At 36.8% G+C, this 19,340-nt stretch overlaps 1 protein-coding gene across 2 annotated transcripts in view; it reads left to right on the forward strand.

The window, feature by feature from the left end:
* SEH1H (Transducin/WD40 repeat-like superfamily protein) overlaps positions 1 to 19,340 on the forward strand; it is a 346,770-nt gene that overhangs the window by 279,164 nt on the left and 48,266 nt on the right. For both annotated transcript variants that reach the window (XM_089395337.1, XM_089395336.1), the window contains exons 5-6: positions 1,729 to 1,884; positions 4,098 to 4,210. In XM_089395337.1, the coding sequence (XP_089251463.1) occupies positions 1,729 to 1,884; positions 4,098 to 4,210 (269 nt within the window). The remainder of the gene's footprint in view (positions 1 to 1,728; positions 1,885 to 4,097; positions 4,211 to 19,340) is intronic.

Below are 19,340 nucleotides of genomic sequence, written 5' to 3' on the forward strand. Positions count from 1 at the left end.
GAGTTGGAATTTAGGTGAGAAACGAGAGAATATCGTCTATAATATTTCTGACATAAGTTCCTCTTCTATTCTGCTGGTTGTATCGTGTACATGAGATTTTTGCTGAAGATCAATAAAGAAACCCTCATCTGTTGCACCGGTTTTCCCACATTGGGTTTTTCCAGGGACAATTATCCAAAAATAACTGTCATTGTGATTATACTTGTGCTAGCATTTTTCCTTGCATTTACTTTCCACAGTATTTTAATTGTGAAGGCTCCAGTATAATTTATTTCGATATTTGCTGCAGATACTCTGTGAATAAGTTATTTCTGAAATAATAAGTAGAAGAAATAATATCAGTCACTGCAGTTGGATTTCTATTTAGAACTTTTCTCAGTCATGGCCTAGGTGGGGGCTAGATATTCTTCCAGTGCATGGGCCCTACAAGGCTAGGAGAGGAGAAGCCAATTTTTCCAGTGGCTGAAATATTCCAATGGTCGCGTTTTCCAGGGTTCAAAACTTTTCCAGTGGGCTGAAATTTCCAGGTTCCATTTTTGCTGTACAAATTCTCTGTGTACCATTTTCTCTGTTTGGGAGCCCTTATTTTTTCAGAGTAATAGAAGTGAAGAGTAAATTGGAGGGTTTGAAATTTTTGCTGTGTGATTGATTTTCAACGATTCAGAAAATTAAATTAATAGGTTAAATATTTTTTGGTAATAAAATATTGTTCGGATTATTAAATCAGAGATGGCTTTCTGAGAAATTTAATATTGCACTGTAGATTCAGCTCCATGGTCCACCTTATAATACAGGTAAAATATGAATGTCAAAGTGTTCAGTTATCTTATTTTGGATTTTATAAACATGTGCAAATCAATTGTTGGAAATCAAGAAGTTTTAAATTAATTGGTCCAGGTCTTTGATGTTGTCAGTAGTCATTATATGTAGTGCTTGCTTATGAAAATATTCTAGACGCAGATTAAGCTGAGAAGTAACTCAGGCAACCATGGTAAACTGAAAACCCAGCATAATGCATTCTTGTGTTCTAAGTTGTGGGTACTCTGACACCCATGGCATTCCAAATCTTTATGCTGTCAGCGATCAGTACGGGCAATATTGCTTAGCACAAATAACTTGGAATAATTGAACGGATAAGTAGCTCAGACAACTATGGGAAAGCAAGGTGCCTATTATAATGGATTCTTCTGTCCCTGTGGTGTAGGCACTTTAAATCTAGTGGGTTGGGCTAGAGTAAGTTTTGAGTAGAGTAAGTTATGCCATCCCAAGGAGTTTCATTACTGATATTGCAAATAAATGATAGATATTTGTCTCTTTTCCCTACTTTTCCAGTCATCTTTATAGGAAGATCCCAATTGTCAAAATACTACAATGTATCTTGTCCCAACATTATATACCAGGTATAAGATTCTGGGAAGTATGATTCCAGTCATTCTGTATGAGTTGAATGCAGTGTTATTATTTATAGTCCAGAAGTTTAAACATTGCTTATAAATTTATATGCTTATTTTATTCTGTCATGAGCATGTCTCATCGATAACTGGAATTGATAGGTTCTCTTTAGAGTGACATGCAGTTTTATTCAGTTTTCAACTTGGATTTATTTTTAATATATTGCCATGTACTTGAGCTTTGCTATAAACTCGACTTGAAATTGTTTATTCATTTGGGAGCTCTTTAATCCTTATTGATGTCTAAGATCATTAACTGTGTCATCTTTTATGACAGGCTGAATTTCAAAATGTAAGTAATGTGGTTGAGAGATTTGGCAAATGTTCATGTTTGACAGCCTCCATTGCTTGGAAGCCTCATGCCAGTGCTATTCAACAGCCTGCATTTATTTTAGGCTTCAACTCGAATCTACCACAGTTCAATGCTGCAAAGGTAGGTAGACTTGGTTGATTAAAGTGCATGGATCTCCTCTTTGTTGAATTAAGACCTTATACAGTTCCTTGATGAGTTTTTTTCATTATAAATATAATAGTGGTTGGTTATGTTTTCTGTTATTATTACCATTTTGTATGTGTTGCAAAAATCACAAAATTATTTCTGACATCACAATGTCCCATAATCAGAGATAATCTCAATGGAAAAAATTGCAATTTTTTCCAATTATGAAAATTTTGCATATATATCTGCAATATATTGCCAAAAAATGGAAAATATCAGCTGAGTCAAGAAAAAATTGGATTTTTTTGGTCATGTGAAGAGTGAAAGCAGGGGATTGAGAACAAAGAGGTTACTCACTTTCACATATGCCCATAGTAGGGCTAGAGGGAGGGGGTTTCTTTAGATGTTTAAAAAAAATTTGAAATGAATATTTTTGTATTTTTTTAAAGTTTGCAATATTTTCCAGTATTTTCCCCGATGTTGCAGATAAGTTTTCTGGACCATCGGCAAATATATTTGCCAACACAATGTTTGCAACATTGTTTTACATTATTTGTTTGTTTTTTAGAAAAGTTTAACAAGACAGAGATTGTATATTTTATTATAAATTAAATTAACTTCAGCATTTGAGTATTTGGCTACTCTTGGAAGTTTTCCGTCGATGAGGCGGTCTCTATTAGAAGTAATAGTTTCTCACAAGCCTTTGGGTTTCACTTGTAACTATAATAATTTCTTATTCTGATAGATAGAAGCTCGATAGTGGTTTTACAAAAGATTTAAGTTATGGGTGTTTTTTTAATTTTTTTGGAGTTTTTTAGGTCTTAGATTTTTTAGGCACAAGGTCATGCATGCTTAGTTTTGTTGATTTTTTCTTAATTTTGTTGATTTCTGGAGTTGATGACTCTTGCTGACTTTTTGTTGATATTGAGTGATGCAAAACTCCTTAATAGAATCCCTTTTTAACTAAGAACATGTTTTCATCACACAACATGTATATGTTCATATTCTTAGGGAAATGAAGCAATTGGATAATAATGAGCCAAGGTTTTTACTTTAATCCTTTTTGGCACTTAAAATAATTGGGGCCTTACAATTTGTATTTTGCTTGGTGAAGGAAATTTATTTATGTTCCATGAAGTTTTTTGGATGTAGGGACATAGGAGTGAGATTGGGAGGACATTTGGAGACAACCCCTATATTATAGGAAGTGTCATAGGGGACGTCAGGGTCCCTGTCCTTGGGGACCCCATATCCAAAATCATTAAAAAATATAATTTAAAGATATGGAAATATGAGTGATAAGTCGCTTTGGGGAGTTTGATAAAGGAAGGCAACTCAGATAGTGTGATTTAGGTTTGTTTTTTTTCTTCTTTTCTATTTTTTCAAGTTAAAATTTGGAGGGGAGCATCTAGGCATCCTTGATTTGGAGGGGGGTCTGACCAGGGATTCCCTACACTAGTCCTCTTTTTCATACAAAAGGTTACACACTACATTTCACCTAGTTTCACATTTTTGGGGATATGGAGAAACACTTCTTTTAAGCTTGTCTATCCCAGGTGTGTGGGCAGCATGCCCTCCACCCTGGGGAGCATGACCCCATGCAACACTGCAATTTATTGTTCTTATCATCAAATTGATCTTTGGTCTACTAGAAGCTTCACTAAATGTTCTAGGATAGTCATACAATATAATCATATAATATATTTGTTAAAAAATTATGGTAAACTATCATTATGCAGTTGTACATTCAACACACATTCTTGCTTGTTTGGATCTTGTCTCTGTGTAATTAGCACTGAGAAAGATGCCCTGATTGCACTCTTATATTTTTGTATAATATGAGATGTAGTTCTTAAAAACAAATTAATTGTACATTCATCTATGTATCTCGAAAATGGTTCTTAGTTTACAAGCTGAATTAACTTTTTGAGGTGTTTGATCTGATTGTTACATATGTTTAACATCTACATGGAGGTATATATTTTATTCTCCTGGTTTACAAAGCTTTTCTAGCAAGCAAAATATTTAATATGTGTTGATGTTATCTTGCTAGACTTTTTAAACGATTCAAGATGGTGAAAAATTAATAGTTTGACCATTGTGACTGAAGGCTAAAACTCCCACTGGAGAATTTTTTTGCATATATTCACATTCTAACAATACCAACCTCTTATTTAAATTGAGCACTAACTTTTTAATTTCTATAGATCTGGGAGTTTATGGATGTTCATCAGCGTTGGCATCCAATTGCAGAGTTAGTAGCCCCTGGTGAAGATGCAGACCAAGTATATGCTATTTCATGGGCACCCAATATTGGCAGGTACACACATGCAAAATCATTGTACTCATTTGTTTCATTACTTGTTCATTCTAATCTAAAGTCATAAATGGCGTCTTCAAAGGAAACAGTTTTTAATGTTTAGTCCTTATACCATTTTAGTAATGTTATGAAAATCATGGCTTCTCAATGATTTTGCAATATTTTGTTAAGTTATTAACAAAATGAGAATTTGGAAGGAAAATCAAGCTTTTTGGGAAAAGAAAAAAATATAATTTTTTCAAAAAACAAAATGTAGGGCAAGAAAAATGTCATGAAAACCCAAAAAATATATATATTTACTTTTAAATTTAATTGAACAAACATTTTTGTCTTCATTTTTTTTTATGCATGTTAATTGTTAGCTGAGTCATTCTGATTTTTCAGTAGGTATTTCCCTGGTTCCTCTTACCCACCAAAAGTGGGTCTCCTACTTTGGACAGCCAGCCAGCCAGCAGCCCAATATTTGCTCAATATATGATGATATTCCACATTACTCTGCCATTTACATCATTCAAACACCTCTCACCATCCGACCTTCCCCTAAGGCCTTAGGGTTATAGGAGGGGCACTACTCGGGAAACTTGGATTGTAGCGTGTCCATAACCATTTCATACTTACCACTCTTCATCATTCCCATGATTTCATGTCCATCCTTCAGGTTTGATGTTATTGGTTTATTGAGATTGGCACCCTCATATACTCATCCTTGAGTCAGGACCGAAAACTTTGCCCTAGAGGTTGATGTAGCTAAAAGAAAGATAAAAGCATAAAATGGCCATGTTGTCGCGCGGATCGACACGACAACGCTCAGACTGGGGGCTGTCACTCTGATCCCCGGTCTCTCCGTTTAAGCCTGTCTCCCACGGCTAAGGGGGGTAGACCCTGCGAGATGGTGAATGCCAACTGTCAAACAGTTGGGCTGGGAGACGAGATGCACGATAATGGTTTTATTGATTTGATAGACCAGTGCCTTGTTAGATTGGTGCCTAAATGATTACTTTCCAGGTGATATAAGAGCATAGATCATAAACAACAATCACCTATCACCCAAAGATCAGAACAATGCTTTAAATATCCAGTAAAAAAACCAAAAAGTTCCTCGAATAACGATATCCGACACTAAGAAAAATAAATTGCTTTGAATAACAGAGAAACCAGATACTTGTTTTGTGTTCAGATCTCAGTGTGAAAGATACACAATGAAAAACCACTGATACTGGCAAAACTAAATTCCCACAAAATTTTCTAAATATATATATATATATATATATATTTTTTTTTTATATCAAGCAAAACCTAAAAATAAAAAAAAAATTAACCAAAATATGAAAATAAAACTAAAAAAGTTTTATTTTATTTTTTATTTATTTTTTATTTAAAAAAAAAAAAAAACCAAATCAAAATCTAATTTAAAATCTAATTTAAATTTTAAAGACCCAAAAAAAAAAAAAAAACCTAAAACCTAAATTAAAATCTAAGGAAATTAAACTAAAATTAATCTAAAAAAAAGAAAAAAAAGCTAACTATAAAATATTAAAATCTAATACATTAAAAATCAAAGAGACTCTAAACTAAATCAAATAAAATCTAATTTAAAAAATAAAACTAAAGCATAAATCTAAACATTCATTTAAATCTTAACGAACTCAATGAAACCTATCTCTACGCTAACATATTACCCGCTGATTCGAAATACGACTTGCATAAACAATAAAATCACGGGCGGAGATACGGATCCTTGGGATGCTGCGTAATGGTCCGACAGGGTAAGCCAGCAACCAGAAATCGCTAAGGCGGGGCAAAAAAGGGCTCACGCAGCTGAAAGGAAGACGCCCAGGCACAGGGGACGGGCTTGAAATCGATGCAGGGTTCCGGGGCGTAAGATGAAACCGGAGAGGGCAAACACGCAATATCTCATTCCCTTTGATACGGTGCTGTGCAGAAATCGATGGGCACAGGAGACGGCAACGAAAGGCAAAGTCTGCGGCTGGAAACTGCGAAGGGCAGGCGTGGCTATGTTTTGACACCAAACAGCATGCAGAGAACGCTATGGCTTGGCTATGGCTGCGTTATTTCAGCGGCTCTTGCATTACAGACCTCTGGAGTTTCTTGTGTGTAAAAAATCGACATTCACAGTGAGCTGAAACACATATACAGTAAGCCGAGATGCCAACATTGAACGTTGACTGCCCACCACGTGAAATTTCAAATGCATATGGTAATCAGATCAGAATTCGGTGTATGGTGGATTGTTTAAATGCTGGAACCTTGAAGAACAGAATGCAGATCTGGAGTTGAATCTATACTAAAGCAGTTACAAAGTACTTCTGAACAGTTCGAGCAAATTTTCTTGACGCAGATCTGAAGTGTTTTGAGTGGCTCCAGTAATGAAAGCATACATAAAAAAAATTAACGTGGAGGGCTCAAATTTGAGGAAATCGCAGACATAAAAAACAAAACCCTACACAGGTTAAGCGTTTGACAATCCTGAGGAAATAGCTTTGGACGTATAATGACACAATGATCTGCGTTGCCAGCAGAAAAAATAAAAAAAAAATTTGTAAAACGTTTAGGAACTTACCTGAGCAACAGAGTATCGTTGCCAGACTTTGTTTTGAATCTGATGATTTTTCTTTTTACTCAGTGACGAGACAATTCACCCTTATGCCAATTCCCCAGAGACGCTTTTATTCTCAGGACAGCAGTACGATAACCCTGAAAAGACCGACAACAAGATTTTGGCAGATATATGCAGAATTTTGGAGTAAAACCCTTCAAAATTACCTAAAATCAAAATTTTACAGCTCCAGAACAGCCAGATTTAACCATGATTGCAGTAATATTTTTGAAATATCAGAAAATTTGAACTTTACTGTGAGCAGAAAGAAAATTTCTCAATGTAAAACATGAAATGAACTTTAAAAGATTAACCCAGGGCACAATCAGCTGGGCTCTGCACAGAACAGCCTGTGGGAGTCGGCTGGTTCAGCGCAGAACTTCCCCAAACGCCCACAAATACCCTTCAGCTAAAGTTTTCCTGCACACCTCAAGCAAACATCAGCAAAGAGGGCAAGAAATGCTGCTAGATTTCAAGAAATAATGGAGATACCTGCCATTATTTCAGAAACCCTACAACATTCAAACCCTAGCACGTGAGCAAGATACCTGTACTCACAATGCTCTGAAAAACCAGCTATTTTAACTGCTGAAAACTGAAATATGCAGAAAAGCAAAAATCTCACAGCAATTCCAGAGAGTAACACCAGCCAGTTTGAACCCCAAAGTCTTTTTATTAATCAGAAAATCAGATTACAAGAGAGCTTTCAGTACAGACTCACAGATCAGATAAACCTGTAAAATGACCCCCTAAGACCCTATAAAAAGGAAATGATCCCAACGACTAGTTTTGGGTGATCCATGTAGAACTGATCTCGACCGTTGATGAGGATCAAGACATCTCTTGATCTCATCCGTCGATTTTATTAAAAAATGATATTTTGCATGTGTTCACAAAAAATATTATTATTTTATTATTTAGGGTTTTTGCTTTGTTTTATGAATTTTTTATTATTTATTATTTTTTTATTTTTTTATTTTTTAATTTTATTTATTTTCTAAATGGATCATTTGAACTAAACTGTTGGAAACATCCCGTAGGACCTAGGACCTAGGACTCATGAGGGGATTTAAACATTTCTCAACCCTCAAGACACATTACATCATGACTTTTACAATTTACATCTTAAGGGGACGAACCCACTTTAACATAGACCCTCATAAACCACCCAGTTCTGCGACACAACTATAATCTAGCAGATTAACACGCTAGGATTCTCCTAAAGTCCTAATAACAAAATGCATCCCGGCTTTGGGGTCGGGTTTGAAGGAAAACTCTGCCGATCCATGGATCGGTGAGACTAAAAACCTCCCGGGACGCAGATCATCATTAGAAAGTTAGGTCCACCTAGGCAACTTTACATACATGACTCTGATCTGCTTAGATTATTTACAATTCAAACATGCAGACTGGGTTTACAACAAAAATGATCAAGCTGTCGATGACTGTAGGCTGGCACGGACATGTCGCTCAGGAGCTACCCCTCTCTGCCAACAGAAAGGAGGTGGACTGCATGGGCAGTTGACCAGTAGTGGTCAACAGGCCACAAAGTAATCATGCAGGAGCATCTAACCTGGGTCAATCATTTACTAGGGGAGTTAGTTTGTAAAGTAGGATTTAATTAATTAATGTATATTTTTAATAGTTTTAAGAGAGAATGAAGATTATTGTAAATATGAGAAGATTCGAGAGTATTGTGGAAGGTTTGAGAGGATTATGGATTGGCTAGCTCTTATGTAGATTTGGATGAGAGCTTTTAGGGATCAAGAGAGATATTGTTGTAGTTTGTTAAGGGATCTAGAACCTACTTGGGTTCTAATCCATTTGTATAAATTGGGGAGAGCCTATGAGGCATGTAAGATGTAGAAGTGTTTGAGTGAGTGTGAGGAATGAGAGGCCATGATTTCTCCTATAATTTTATTTATTAATTAATCATTTTCTGAGTTTATGTGTCTACCTACTGTATTTTGTTTTCAGTTTGATGTGTGTGTAAGATGCTATGATTAGAGCTGCTGCACCATTTTTAGTGTCATAGCTTAGAGTAGCCTGGTCTAATGTGTGCTCATGAATTGATCGGATTTGGTCTAATATGTGCGCATGAATTGATCGGATTTAGTTGTAGTGCGAGTCTCCAATGTTGAGTTCTGTGTAGTGGTGAATTGGTGCAGTGAATATGAAGGATTGCGGTGCAGTTGAAGAAGTTTTTTTTGTTAAGTTAAATCCTGTGTGAAGTATTAGTGGAGGAATGTTGCAGATGTTTTGATTGTACATACGGGATACGGGTGATTGATCCAATGCAATCCATGAAATGTGAAAGACATTCTCCAAGAAGAGAATGACATTTGGATGTCATAAAGCCCGTGGTCATGATTTGTAATCATCATACATTCTCAATCAACTGGAAGTCTGTTTATCAAGGCATGAAGAAGCAGGGATATCATATAAAATGCACGGTTGTCACGCAAAGGAGGACACCTTTTCAAGACCTACGAGCTGAAGACTGTCTCTGGAAGGTCCGTCTGATGCTTTGAGAAATTCTGTCGATTTAAGAAAGCCGCAGCGCATCAACCGATTAGTGTTGCTATTGAAGCCAGCGGAATGGCATTCTAGTTTTATGAATCTAGCGTGTTCACAAGCACGTTGCCAAAATTTCTTCTTACTGTATACTTGTGCTGTTCTGTGACAATTTAACATTTTCTCTGAGGCATTCGTGATTGTAATGGATAGCAAAGAATGTAGAATCTCCATCAAATTGTAAATTCTTAGGATTTGCTAGTTTCGAGAAGAATAAAAGTGTGCGCATATCGCTGGCAACGTCTTTGTCTGCTTTTTTTGAAAAACCCTCAAAAGCCTGCGTGTTAATTTATTCTGACGAAGTATAAATGGTGAGCGCACTAATTCCAATGATAGCTAGAAATCCTCCTTTGAAATTCTCGTAAAAGACTCGACAATGAGCTCATTATTCTTTCAGGTTCGTTCATTTCTATTTTCAACTTGATCGTGAGCTCATTATTCTTTTGGGTTTGTTCATTTCTACTTTCAACACATTAGAAGTAGAAAATTCTCATGATGGAGCATGGTAGTTTTTAATTTATGATGAGAGATAATAAGTGGTAAGGAAGTATTTATTTAATATTTTAAGAGTTAAATTTTAAGTTACAACGTGTGCTCTCTTCATAAAAAGGAAAATGTGGAAGACGTGGATTCAAGGTTTCCATCTTTACCTTTTTGGTATTTAAGGGTGAAACAATTATGGAAGACATGAAAGAAAGATTGGGAAGTCAGTGAAGTTGTTTAAGTTGAATATTTAAAGAGTAAAGTTGTTTAAGCTAAAAGGTCATTGGGTCAATTCAAGAAAGTCATGACAAGTCCTCAAATAGACAAAAATCCTTGCACAAGAGTCTATTTATCAAATCAAGATCCATTGATGTAAAAGTTAAGGTTAAATTAAGAGTCTGTGTCAAAAAGTCAAGTCAAGTAAAAAAATTTGAGTCTTTGAATGTAATGGGTGCATGATTGGCGGAGCTCGACACCCAAAGTCTCGTCAAAGTGTTGAAGAGTTACTTTAGTTGTTGTTTGAAGAGGAGCAAGGTGTGCTCATGAGTAAGGTTCAAATGTTCAGAGGAGTTAACTTGGTAAAATTGCAAGTTATAGTGAACAAGGTGAAGTTCAAATCAGAAGATGCAGATTCCAAAGAAAGGCTACGATGATGCTGTAGCAATTGGCATTAATAATGACGAGAAAGAGATTGTTGAATTAAAGATACGACTTGACGTATTGCTAGAGCTATTACAAAGGTAGAGACACAGTTGGATTATGAAAAGAAAAGTCAAATGGCATAGATTGCAAGTGAAGTGGGAGCGTAAATTGAATGCTCAACTGAAGGAAGAGTTACTCAGAGTAAATGAAGTTTTGGTATGTGAACCAGAACATGGCCCATTTCTTTTTGAAAGTAATGAAGATACAGAGGAGAAATCTACAGAGAATCTTCTGAATCATATGAAGGATTCAGAGCAGTAAGAAGACCTGGTGGCTGAAGCATCAATTGAGACCGCAAGGTCTTATGTTTTTAAAACTGACAATTTGTGTATGATTGTAGGTATTGCGGGAGATAGGCAACCTTTTGAAGATGTCTTCAAGACGGGTGAAGATCTTAAAGTAAAATATGATGAAGAAAACCTCTTAGATGAGGAAGGGCAGCTACTGAAAGACGTTAAGAAAGAAGAAGAACCTATTGAAGACTATAAACAACATCATGATGAAGTACTTGTGAGGTGTCAAAGAGAAATTGAGCTACTGGAGTATTTGCTAAAAGAACAAGAGTATGAGAGTGTAACTGCAATCAGAAATGAGCGAGAGTCTCAATCTTTGATTGGGACATAGATATGTGTCAGTTGCCAAATTTCTGATGTACTGGCTAACATAGAAGAATAGGTGGATGAGTATGCAGTCAAAAAGATGACAGACAATTTACTTCTTGAAAGTAAATTTGAAGATAAGAAGCAGCAAATGGAAATTGCAAAGGAAGATGTTTTCAAAGACATTAAGGATGTATGGATGGAAGAAAAAGTTGAAAAGAGCAGCCAACAGATTAAAAATGAATGTGCAAAATTGCAGCAGAAAAAGGATCTTAAGCAAGATCTTAGGCAAGTTGTTGAGACAAAAGGATTCCATGAGAAAGCAAAAATTGATTCTGTGATTGAAGAACTATGGAAATTGATGATGAGACAGTGCAGATGGAGACAACTGACAACAAAAGGGATGATCAATCAGAATTTGAAACTGATTGAAGAAAGGAAAATGAACCAGAAGATAGCAGACATGTAGCAACAACAAAGGTGCAGAGCATTTGGACAATTACAAATTAAGGTTTGGGATCCAGGAGGAGTTTTATCATCTATTAAAGATTAATGGTTGGGAGACCATGATTTTCTTCTACCTAGGGAGTATGATGCAGGAGCATCTAACCTGGGTCAATCATTTACTAGAGGAGTTAGTTTGTAAAGTAGGATTTAATTAATTAATGTATATTTTTAATAGTTTTAAGAGAGAATGAAGATTATTGTAAATATGAGAAGATTCGAGAGTATTGTGGAAGGTTTGAGAGGATTATGGATTGGTTAGCTCTTATGTAGATTTGGATAAGAGATTTTAGGGATCAAGAGAGATATTGTTAGAGTTTGTTAAGGGATCTAGAACCTACTTGGGTTCTAATCCATTTGTATAAATTGCAGAGAGCCTATGAGGCATGTAAGATGTAGAAGTGTGTGAGTGTGAGGAATGAGAGGCCATGAATAGACCATGATTTCTCCTGTAAATTTATTTATTAATTAATCATTTTCTAAGTTTATGTGTCTACCTACTGTGTTTTGTTTTTCAATTTGATGTGTGTGTAAGACCCTATGGTTAGAGTTGTTGCACCAAGTAAGAAAAAGAAAAAGTGAAAATGCAAAAGATGGTCAGGACAATAATTAGCATGTGGGCAAAAGCCTAGAATGAGCTCTACCACCCTCATCAACCATCACCTAGTTCCTTCGCTTTAGATGCTCCATCACATAATAAAGGAACGCTTGCATGTCCCAACCTTGATGAGCGAGAAGTCGACTCATCATAAAAGGGATAAATCAATGCTATATAATTAAAAGCAAGCTTGGACACCCGAGTTATGCTTCTTATCTAAGCATTAACAAAAAGAAGTAAATGGCACACTAGAGGGGTGTAAAAAGCAGACCGAGAAAAGGGGTAACTCATGCCTCCATGATTGCTCCCTCCATACATCTATACACTTAGGATGATGGACCTCCATCAGCTAGTCCCATGACCATGGCACCTTGCCATGAAGCATTTCTCCTCTGTTGCCACACTATCATGAACACCTATGAATTGAACGGTTGACCTTAGACATGTCACCTTCCCTTACAGGCTAAAAGCACCTAATAGGGTTGACCATCTAGCCATCCCTAACAAGGTAGGGAACACTTTTTCGACCTTTGTCTAGTTAGATATTTGAAGGTGATCCCAATTTGATTTCTTAGTATGGACCTAACTATTAAGTATGGTCCAATATAATGAATCTATGGTCATTGTCTCTAACAAATGGTAACTTTCACTTGAGTTTGAGATGGCTTTTCCAGGTGGTCCTTCATAGAGCAACAAGGCCCTTGAGGGCTTACATTTAATGCCTTCCCTCCGTATGATGACCAGGCCATACTACACTTTGGAGATGGGTGATGACCTTACAGATGCAACGTTACCCCTGTATAGCAGGTTGCAGAGCATTGGGCACTTTGACGTTCCCAACAATTGATTGACACCTTAGAGCACCCCCAAATGCTGAAACGCTAAGCTCTATTTGCTCAGTGTTGGAGAATCTTGATGTACCTAGCGAACCCAGCATGCCCCCTGACTGGCCTTGACACTATTTAATCGGCATGACTTGATGTTGAATTTTTGTAGCTATGGTCGGTCTTCATAATTGATGTTTTAGCCCTCCAAATATATATAATAATAAACACAAGACAAGTTCTTCATGTCGGCTTCAAAAAGAGGGAATTATGAATTTTCAAATATTGAATTTTTGCATCCAAAATTTAAGGTCGGGCTCAAGTCGACCCTAGTGAAAGGACACACCATTTCGGCCTCTTTGGATCACTATATATGTGCCCTTCAACCTCCTCATGCAAAAAACTTTCAGATCTCTCGTAAGAAGATATGTTTTGTTCATCAAGACAAAGAAGACAAAGAAGAAGAAGGTCGAAGTTCTCCAGCAATTGACCAAGTTTTTCTCTCTCTTGTTTGACCTTGCATGTGTGGCATCCTTCTCTCTCTACAATTTTGCACGTGTGGAATTTCAGGGCACTGTTGGTCAAGAAATCCAAGTTTTCTAGGCACAAGAGAAGGACAAAATTCGGTCCTAGCAAATCAAATCAGGTAGAGTTTGTTGGGCAGCTTTATGACTTGTTAGGAGGGCAATTTGACCAGGTTTGACTTGGATTGTTTTGCTGGTCAGTTTGACTATATTATTGGCTGAAAGGATTAGATGTATCTCTTGTTGAAATTAATAATTTCTCTAAGGATTAGGTTGTTGGGTTTTTCCCCCATGTGGGTTTTCCCAGGGTAAATACTTGTGTCTATTGTTTGGCTGTCTCTTTTGTTACTATTGGTGTCTTTTGTGTAATTGCTTAATGATGAATGAAAATATGAAAAGGATTAAATCATTAGAAGTAATTATCAATTTAGAAGACCTATGAAAAATCAACATGGTATCAGAGCTAGGTTGAAAAGCAGCCAAAGAGACTTTAAGGAAGCCAAGGTACTTGAGGTCAAACATTGAAGAGAAGTTGTGAAGCACAAGTCATCTGTTTGTATGAGGTTTGCTACTTGTTTTTTCTGTGGTAAAGAAGCAACCCCAAAAAATTTGAGACCTTGTGTGATTAAAGTTATATGTGCTAGACAAAAGTTCATGACATGCCACAAAAGTTTAAGAGCAATTTGAAGTTTGCAGCCAAGATTCTGTTGATAGTTGTAGAAGTGTCGAAGCCTTAAGTTCTAAACCTCAATCAAAGCCTTAGAAGGCTGAAAAGCCTCAATATGACAATACAGAGGCCAAAGTGATGCAAGATTACCTCAAGGATGGTTGTTGAAGGCAGAAAAGTCCCAAGGTCAACATCTGAGTGAGATGTAGGATGATTACATAAGGTCGAAAAGCCTTAAAAGCTGGGCATATAGTTCGCAAATCTAGAAAAGCTTGAGAAGCCTCAAATTTTTGAAAATGTTGAACCATGATGATGAACAGAGGTTGCAAATAATAGTCACCATTGTTTAAAAGAGTTGAAGCTTGGATTATTGACTTTATACATTAATGTCTCATGATGTGAATTCATGATCAGAGGATGAGTTCATTCTTTTTACATAATAATTAAAAGGGCATTCTTAAAGAGGCCAAATTCCTCATCACGGTTGGAGATGGAATCATTTGTATGGATAGCAAATCAGTGATTCCCAAATTGTGATGTTGATCTAAAGAAGCTTGTATACTGTAGGAAGACATTGGATAAAGGTTTTTGAGCCAAGGCACGTTTGGAAATTGAAATGATATTTGTTGCTCAATGGGACTAAGAATCTAAGATAAATCTTTGATGTGTTAAAGAATCTAGGGCTAATGTAGTTATTTAGATTCTTCTTAGCATGGTAACTATTTGTGAGGTGTTTTCAATTTTTCTTCTTATACCAATCTTCACTTATTATTATTAGTGTGTCTTCTTTAGTTCATCAAATAGCTACCAAAACAAAGAGACAAGAACACAAGATGTTGGCATTCTGCCAGGGCCAAAACCTCTCCCTCTTGGAGAGGAAAACCCGCACAAAATTCTTCTTATAGAGATTCCAATTGACGAAATACCAAGACCATGACCCTTGACCTACTAGGTCACTCCAAGACCAAGACACCAATCCTCTTCTTGCTGCTGAGATCATCATCATCATTACTGCTTCACCGAGATCATTATTCATGCTTCCTTCACTGAGATATTCATTAGAGCATGACTGCTGCACCATATCTCCATCTGTACTTAGTTTATTACTGCTACATCCATAGATATACCTTCACTGAGATCATAGCCTTCACTCTCACTGAGATCATCATCTTGTCTTCATTTGGATCTTCATCATGACCTTGACCTTAATTACATGGTTGCCATTGTGTCTAGTTACGTCAAGAGTATATCACTGTTGGATCATAATTAAGCCGAGACAGTGATCCGAGACATGAATACAGAGATAGAGGTATGCTGAGAGTATGTTATTAAGAGATCTTCAAATATACCGAGACCATGACTGTGTTTTCTCCTTTTGAAGTACCCATTCGAAATATACAAAGATGTTGGTCTATACCTATCGGAAATACAAAGATGCTAGTTTCTACGCATCCGAAATGATAGTCCTGTACCCATCCGAGATTACAGTCCTTCTTGTCCAAGATCCTATACTTACTGTGTCATCTCAGATCCTGTAACAGATCTTCGAAAACCTCAGACAAGTCCGAGTTTTGTGTCTCTGTTCTGCGCATACCTTGACGAGATATATATAGTGGTTAGCCTCCAAAAATAAGCCGACATGTCACAGTGAACCATTGTGACTTTATTTTTGGGCCAACTTGTCATTTATATATGCTTTGAGGCCGACATGATTGTGTTCTTCATCGTTTAGCTAGCAAACTTCTTCTTGTGCTTGTCTTGGAGGGTTTTTAGACTTTTCATTACACATGACATTGACTCTTTGACATCCTAAGGCTCTCATTGGGAGCCACTAAATAAATAAACCTCTTGCTCATGAAACCCATGCAACAAGGAATAATAAATTCATTTTACAAAAAAATCATAATTACAATGTCATGAAGATTGAACCTAGTTACACTTTCTTCAACACTCGCTCTTAACTAGGGAGGTATTCATGATAGTACTTGGTCGTTCTCAATCTGAAGAATTTCTCATAAGAAGAATTGGATTGGTAATCCCATCTATATAGCATCATAGTAACCAACATTGTTTCCACAGCAAGGCCTTGACTGACAACTCTATCTCTCATCAGATCAGAGCACAATGTTGGCGAGACCAATGACTATAGAGTCTAGACACCACCATCATTGTCTCTCAAGGTACATACCCACGCGGGTGTTCATTGAGTATGACCTTCTAGGACTATTCTTATCTTCGGTTCCCAGCCATCAAAGAATATCAGTCCTCTTGCCTACTCTTATCTTGGATGCCCTACACATCCTCAAAGAGCATCAGATGCCAGATGATTACCCAATGCTCCATTCTTTCTTCCAAAGTGTAGACAAGAATGTTGTGTCTATCTCTCCCTCTCAACTAGGGAGGATTTCATGTGTCTACATTTCTCTTCATGGCCTTCACCTAGACTTACGACTGTTAGTCCTGGTCTAGTGCATGACACATGAAATAGAAAAAACAAAACTATCACTCCTTTTTAATCAAGGGTGATCCAATCAAAGCTCCCTCTTGATTAGGGACTTGTCAGAGCTCCCTCTTAATAAGGGACTCTCCTTTTCATCAGCTACTTCTTCTTCGTGGGTCCTTCAACTGCTTGATCAACTTCTTTCCTTGCATAAAATTTAGTTGAGGTTCTTCCTTGTAGGGCATCAGCCATCGATCGCTTTCCTTCTTGGTTTGTCATGTCATGCCTTTCTTCATGGAAAGTGGCCTTCTTGATGCATATCTGGAACCTTTGTCATATAACTACTTCTTTCCCATCATGCTTCTTTCACGAATTTCCATCCGCCACATGAACGCTAGTTGTAGTTGTACTTACAACTCTTGTTCCAGTAGCCCAACATGCACTCATCTAGATATTATTCAAGAAATCGAAACAAAAACATTAAATCAAATCGTACCTTACTGGATGACTCTTCATCATGGCATCTTCCTGTAGGTATCAGCGCCTTGCATTCATGTTGACACATCTCCCAAAGATATCCATTGTCAAGGGTCTCCATCTTTTTTAGACTTTCATCAGAGTCTTCATATCCTTCCGGGAGATTTCCTAGTGAAATCTTCTTGGGCTTTTGGATGTTGATTGCTTTCATCATGGTTGCATATCTCACGATCTCTTCCTTCCTCACACATTCCATTCCTAGGGGCTTTCAATCAAAGTTTCTTCATTGTGGTCGACCATCTCATACTTCATATGAGGACATATTATGTTGATTTCATCTAGTGTGACTTATGTCTTCTTGCATCTTTTCAGAGAAGGAGATCCGTTTTCTCTTGATCATGCTTCTCAAGATAGAAGTAATGATCCATGTTACCTGCAACCATACGACATGACATTATAATATTAAACACAAGCATACATACCTCATTTTACCTTTAGGTCATCTAGGCTTCTTCCAGCAGCTTCCTTGATTGAAAAGATCTTCAATCCCTTGATTTGCTTCATTTCTCATGTCATCACATCATTATCTCATGGATTCCATAAGTTGGATTTCCTGTTGAAACACTTGCTTCCTCTCTAGATTAGTGAACCCTACGATGAGGATTCCATCAGAGAATTTTGAGGATCTTGTATATCCCCAACTAGTAGATGTTTCCTTTTTGACTTGATGTATGATGAGCCTTGTCCTAGATGACTTCTTCCTTTCCTTCAATGTCCATTGAGGTTCCCAAGAGCTATATCTTTCATGTTTTGTCTGTTATGGATTTTGTCCTTCATGATTCCCATGGTGATGTCACGAGCTCTTGTTTCTAATGCTTTCATGATGCCATGATGTATCTTATCATCATTGCCATATCTTATAGCAAAAGCTTATGGTAGGACCCGTTTGTGAGGGATACCATCTTACTCATAGAAGAGATTTGTTACTCCCTCTTTCCTTGGCCCCTTTCTTCAACTTCGACCATATTTCCAGTGATATGAGCTTCTTTTTATAATCTTTTCATAGCATTGAATCTTAGCTATACTTATTCTGTCTTGCTTGAGGACCAAACTTGTCTTTCCTTTTTGCACATGTTTTAGTCCTTTAACCTTCAATACTTCTGCCATCAACTTGTCTTTCTCTATTTAGCATAGAGACCATAAGTTGTCGAATGAGGTAACTTTCTTATCCCATGGATATTTGTTACCTTGATTATTTGTTACTGCATTATAGATCAGTGATGGTTATCATCCTTCCTAGATCTTGTAGGTGGGACCTTATGAAGATATCCTACATCCTTTGATATCCTTTACTTTCATTTAGATCAGATTTCATGTGACCTTCTTCATTGTACCTTCAGAGAGTGAGTTTTTCTTTGATGTCGGCAATATTGCTGTATGAGGGGATCTTTCATAAGTATTCCTTTCCATGAATTCAGAGGAGACCTTTTGATGACTTCAACTTTTCGAGGGCTATCTATCCTCCTTCATGCAAGGAATCTTGATGACCCATCCAATTTCTAGATGTCCTTGCAATCAAGAAGTCATTTAACCAAACTTGATTATAGAATGAAAAGATACTTACTTGTCATGTGAAGATGAAATCTTCACCTTGATTCCTTTGATGATGGTTGAAGAAGATATATGAGTGCTTCTTCTTGGATGATCTTCTTTCAATTGAGAAGGCCTTTTCTTAATAGAAAAAGGTTGCTCCTTTTGATAGGGATGATTTGCTGCTTCCTTGGATGATCTTCTTCTCGGATAAGGAGATGATCCTTGCTTGATTATAACCTTGAAGATGACAATGGCTTCTTGCCTTCAATATGCTCTGCCTTCTTTTGTAGGGTAGGTCTAGACTACTTTAATCTTTTCCAAGATGATAAGATCTTCATTTTGAGGTCCTTTGAGTTTCATAGCTTTGTAGATATCTTGATGAGAGTCTTGGTGGTATTTTGATGATGGTGATGTGGAGACACAAGTTCTTGATGTGGAGTTGCCTTGTTGTTGTATACTGCTTGTTGTAGACTTGATCCTTTAATCTTGACAAAACCCTTAAACTTGTTTTGATGCCCTTCTTGAAGA

This window comes from Pinus tabuliformis, chromosome 1_2 (genome assembly GCF_031772625.1).
Source record: "Pinus tabuliformis cultivar Carrire ecotype Pingquan chromosome 1_2, CPIR1, whole genome shotgun sequence".
NCBI classification, from domain to species: Eukaryota; Viridiplantae; Streptophyta; class Pinopsida; order Pinales; family Pinaceae; genus Pinus; species Pinus tabuliformis.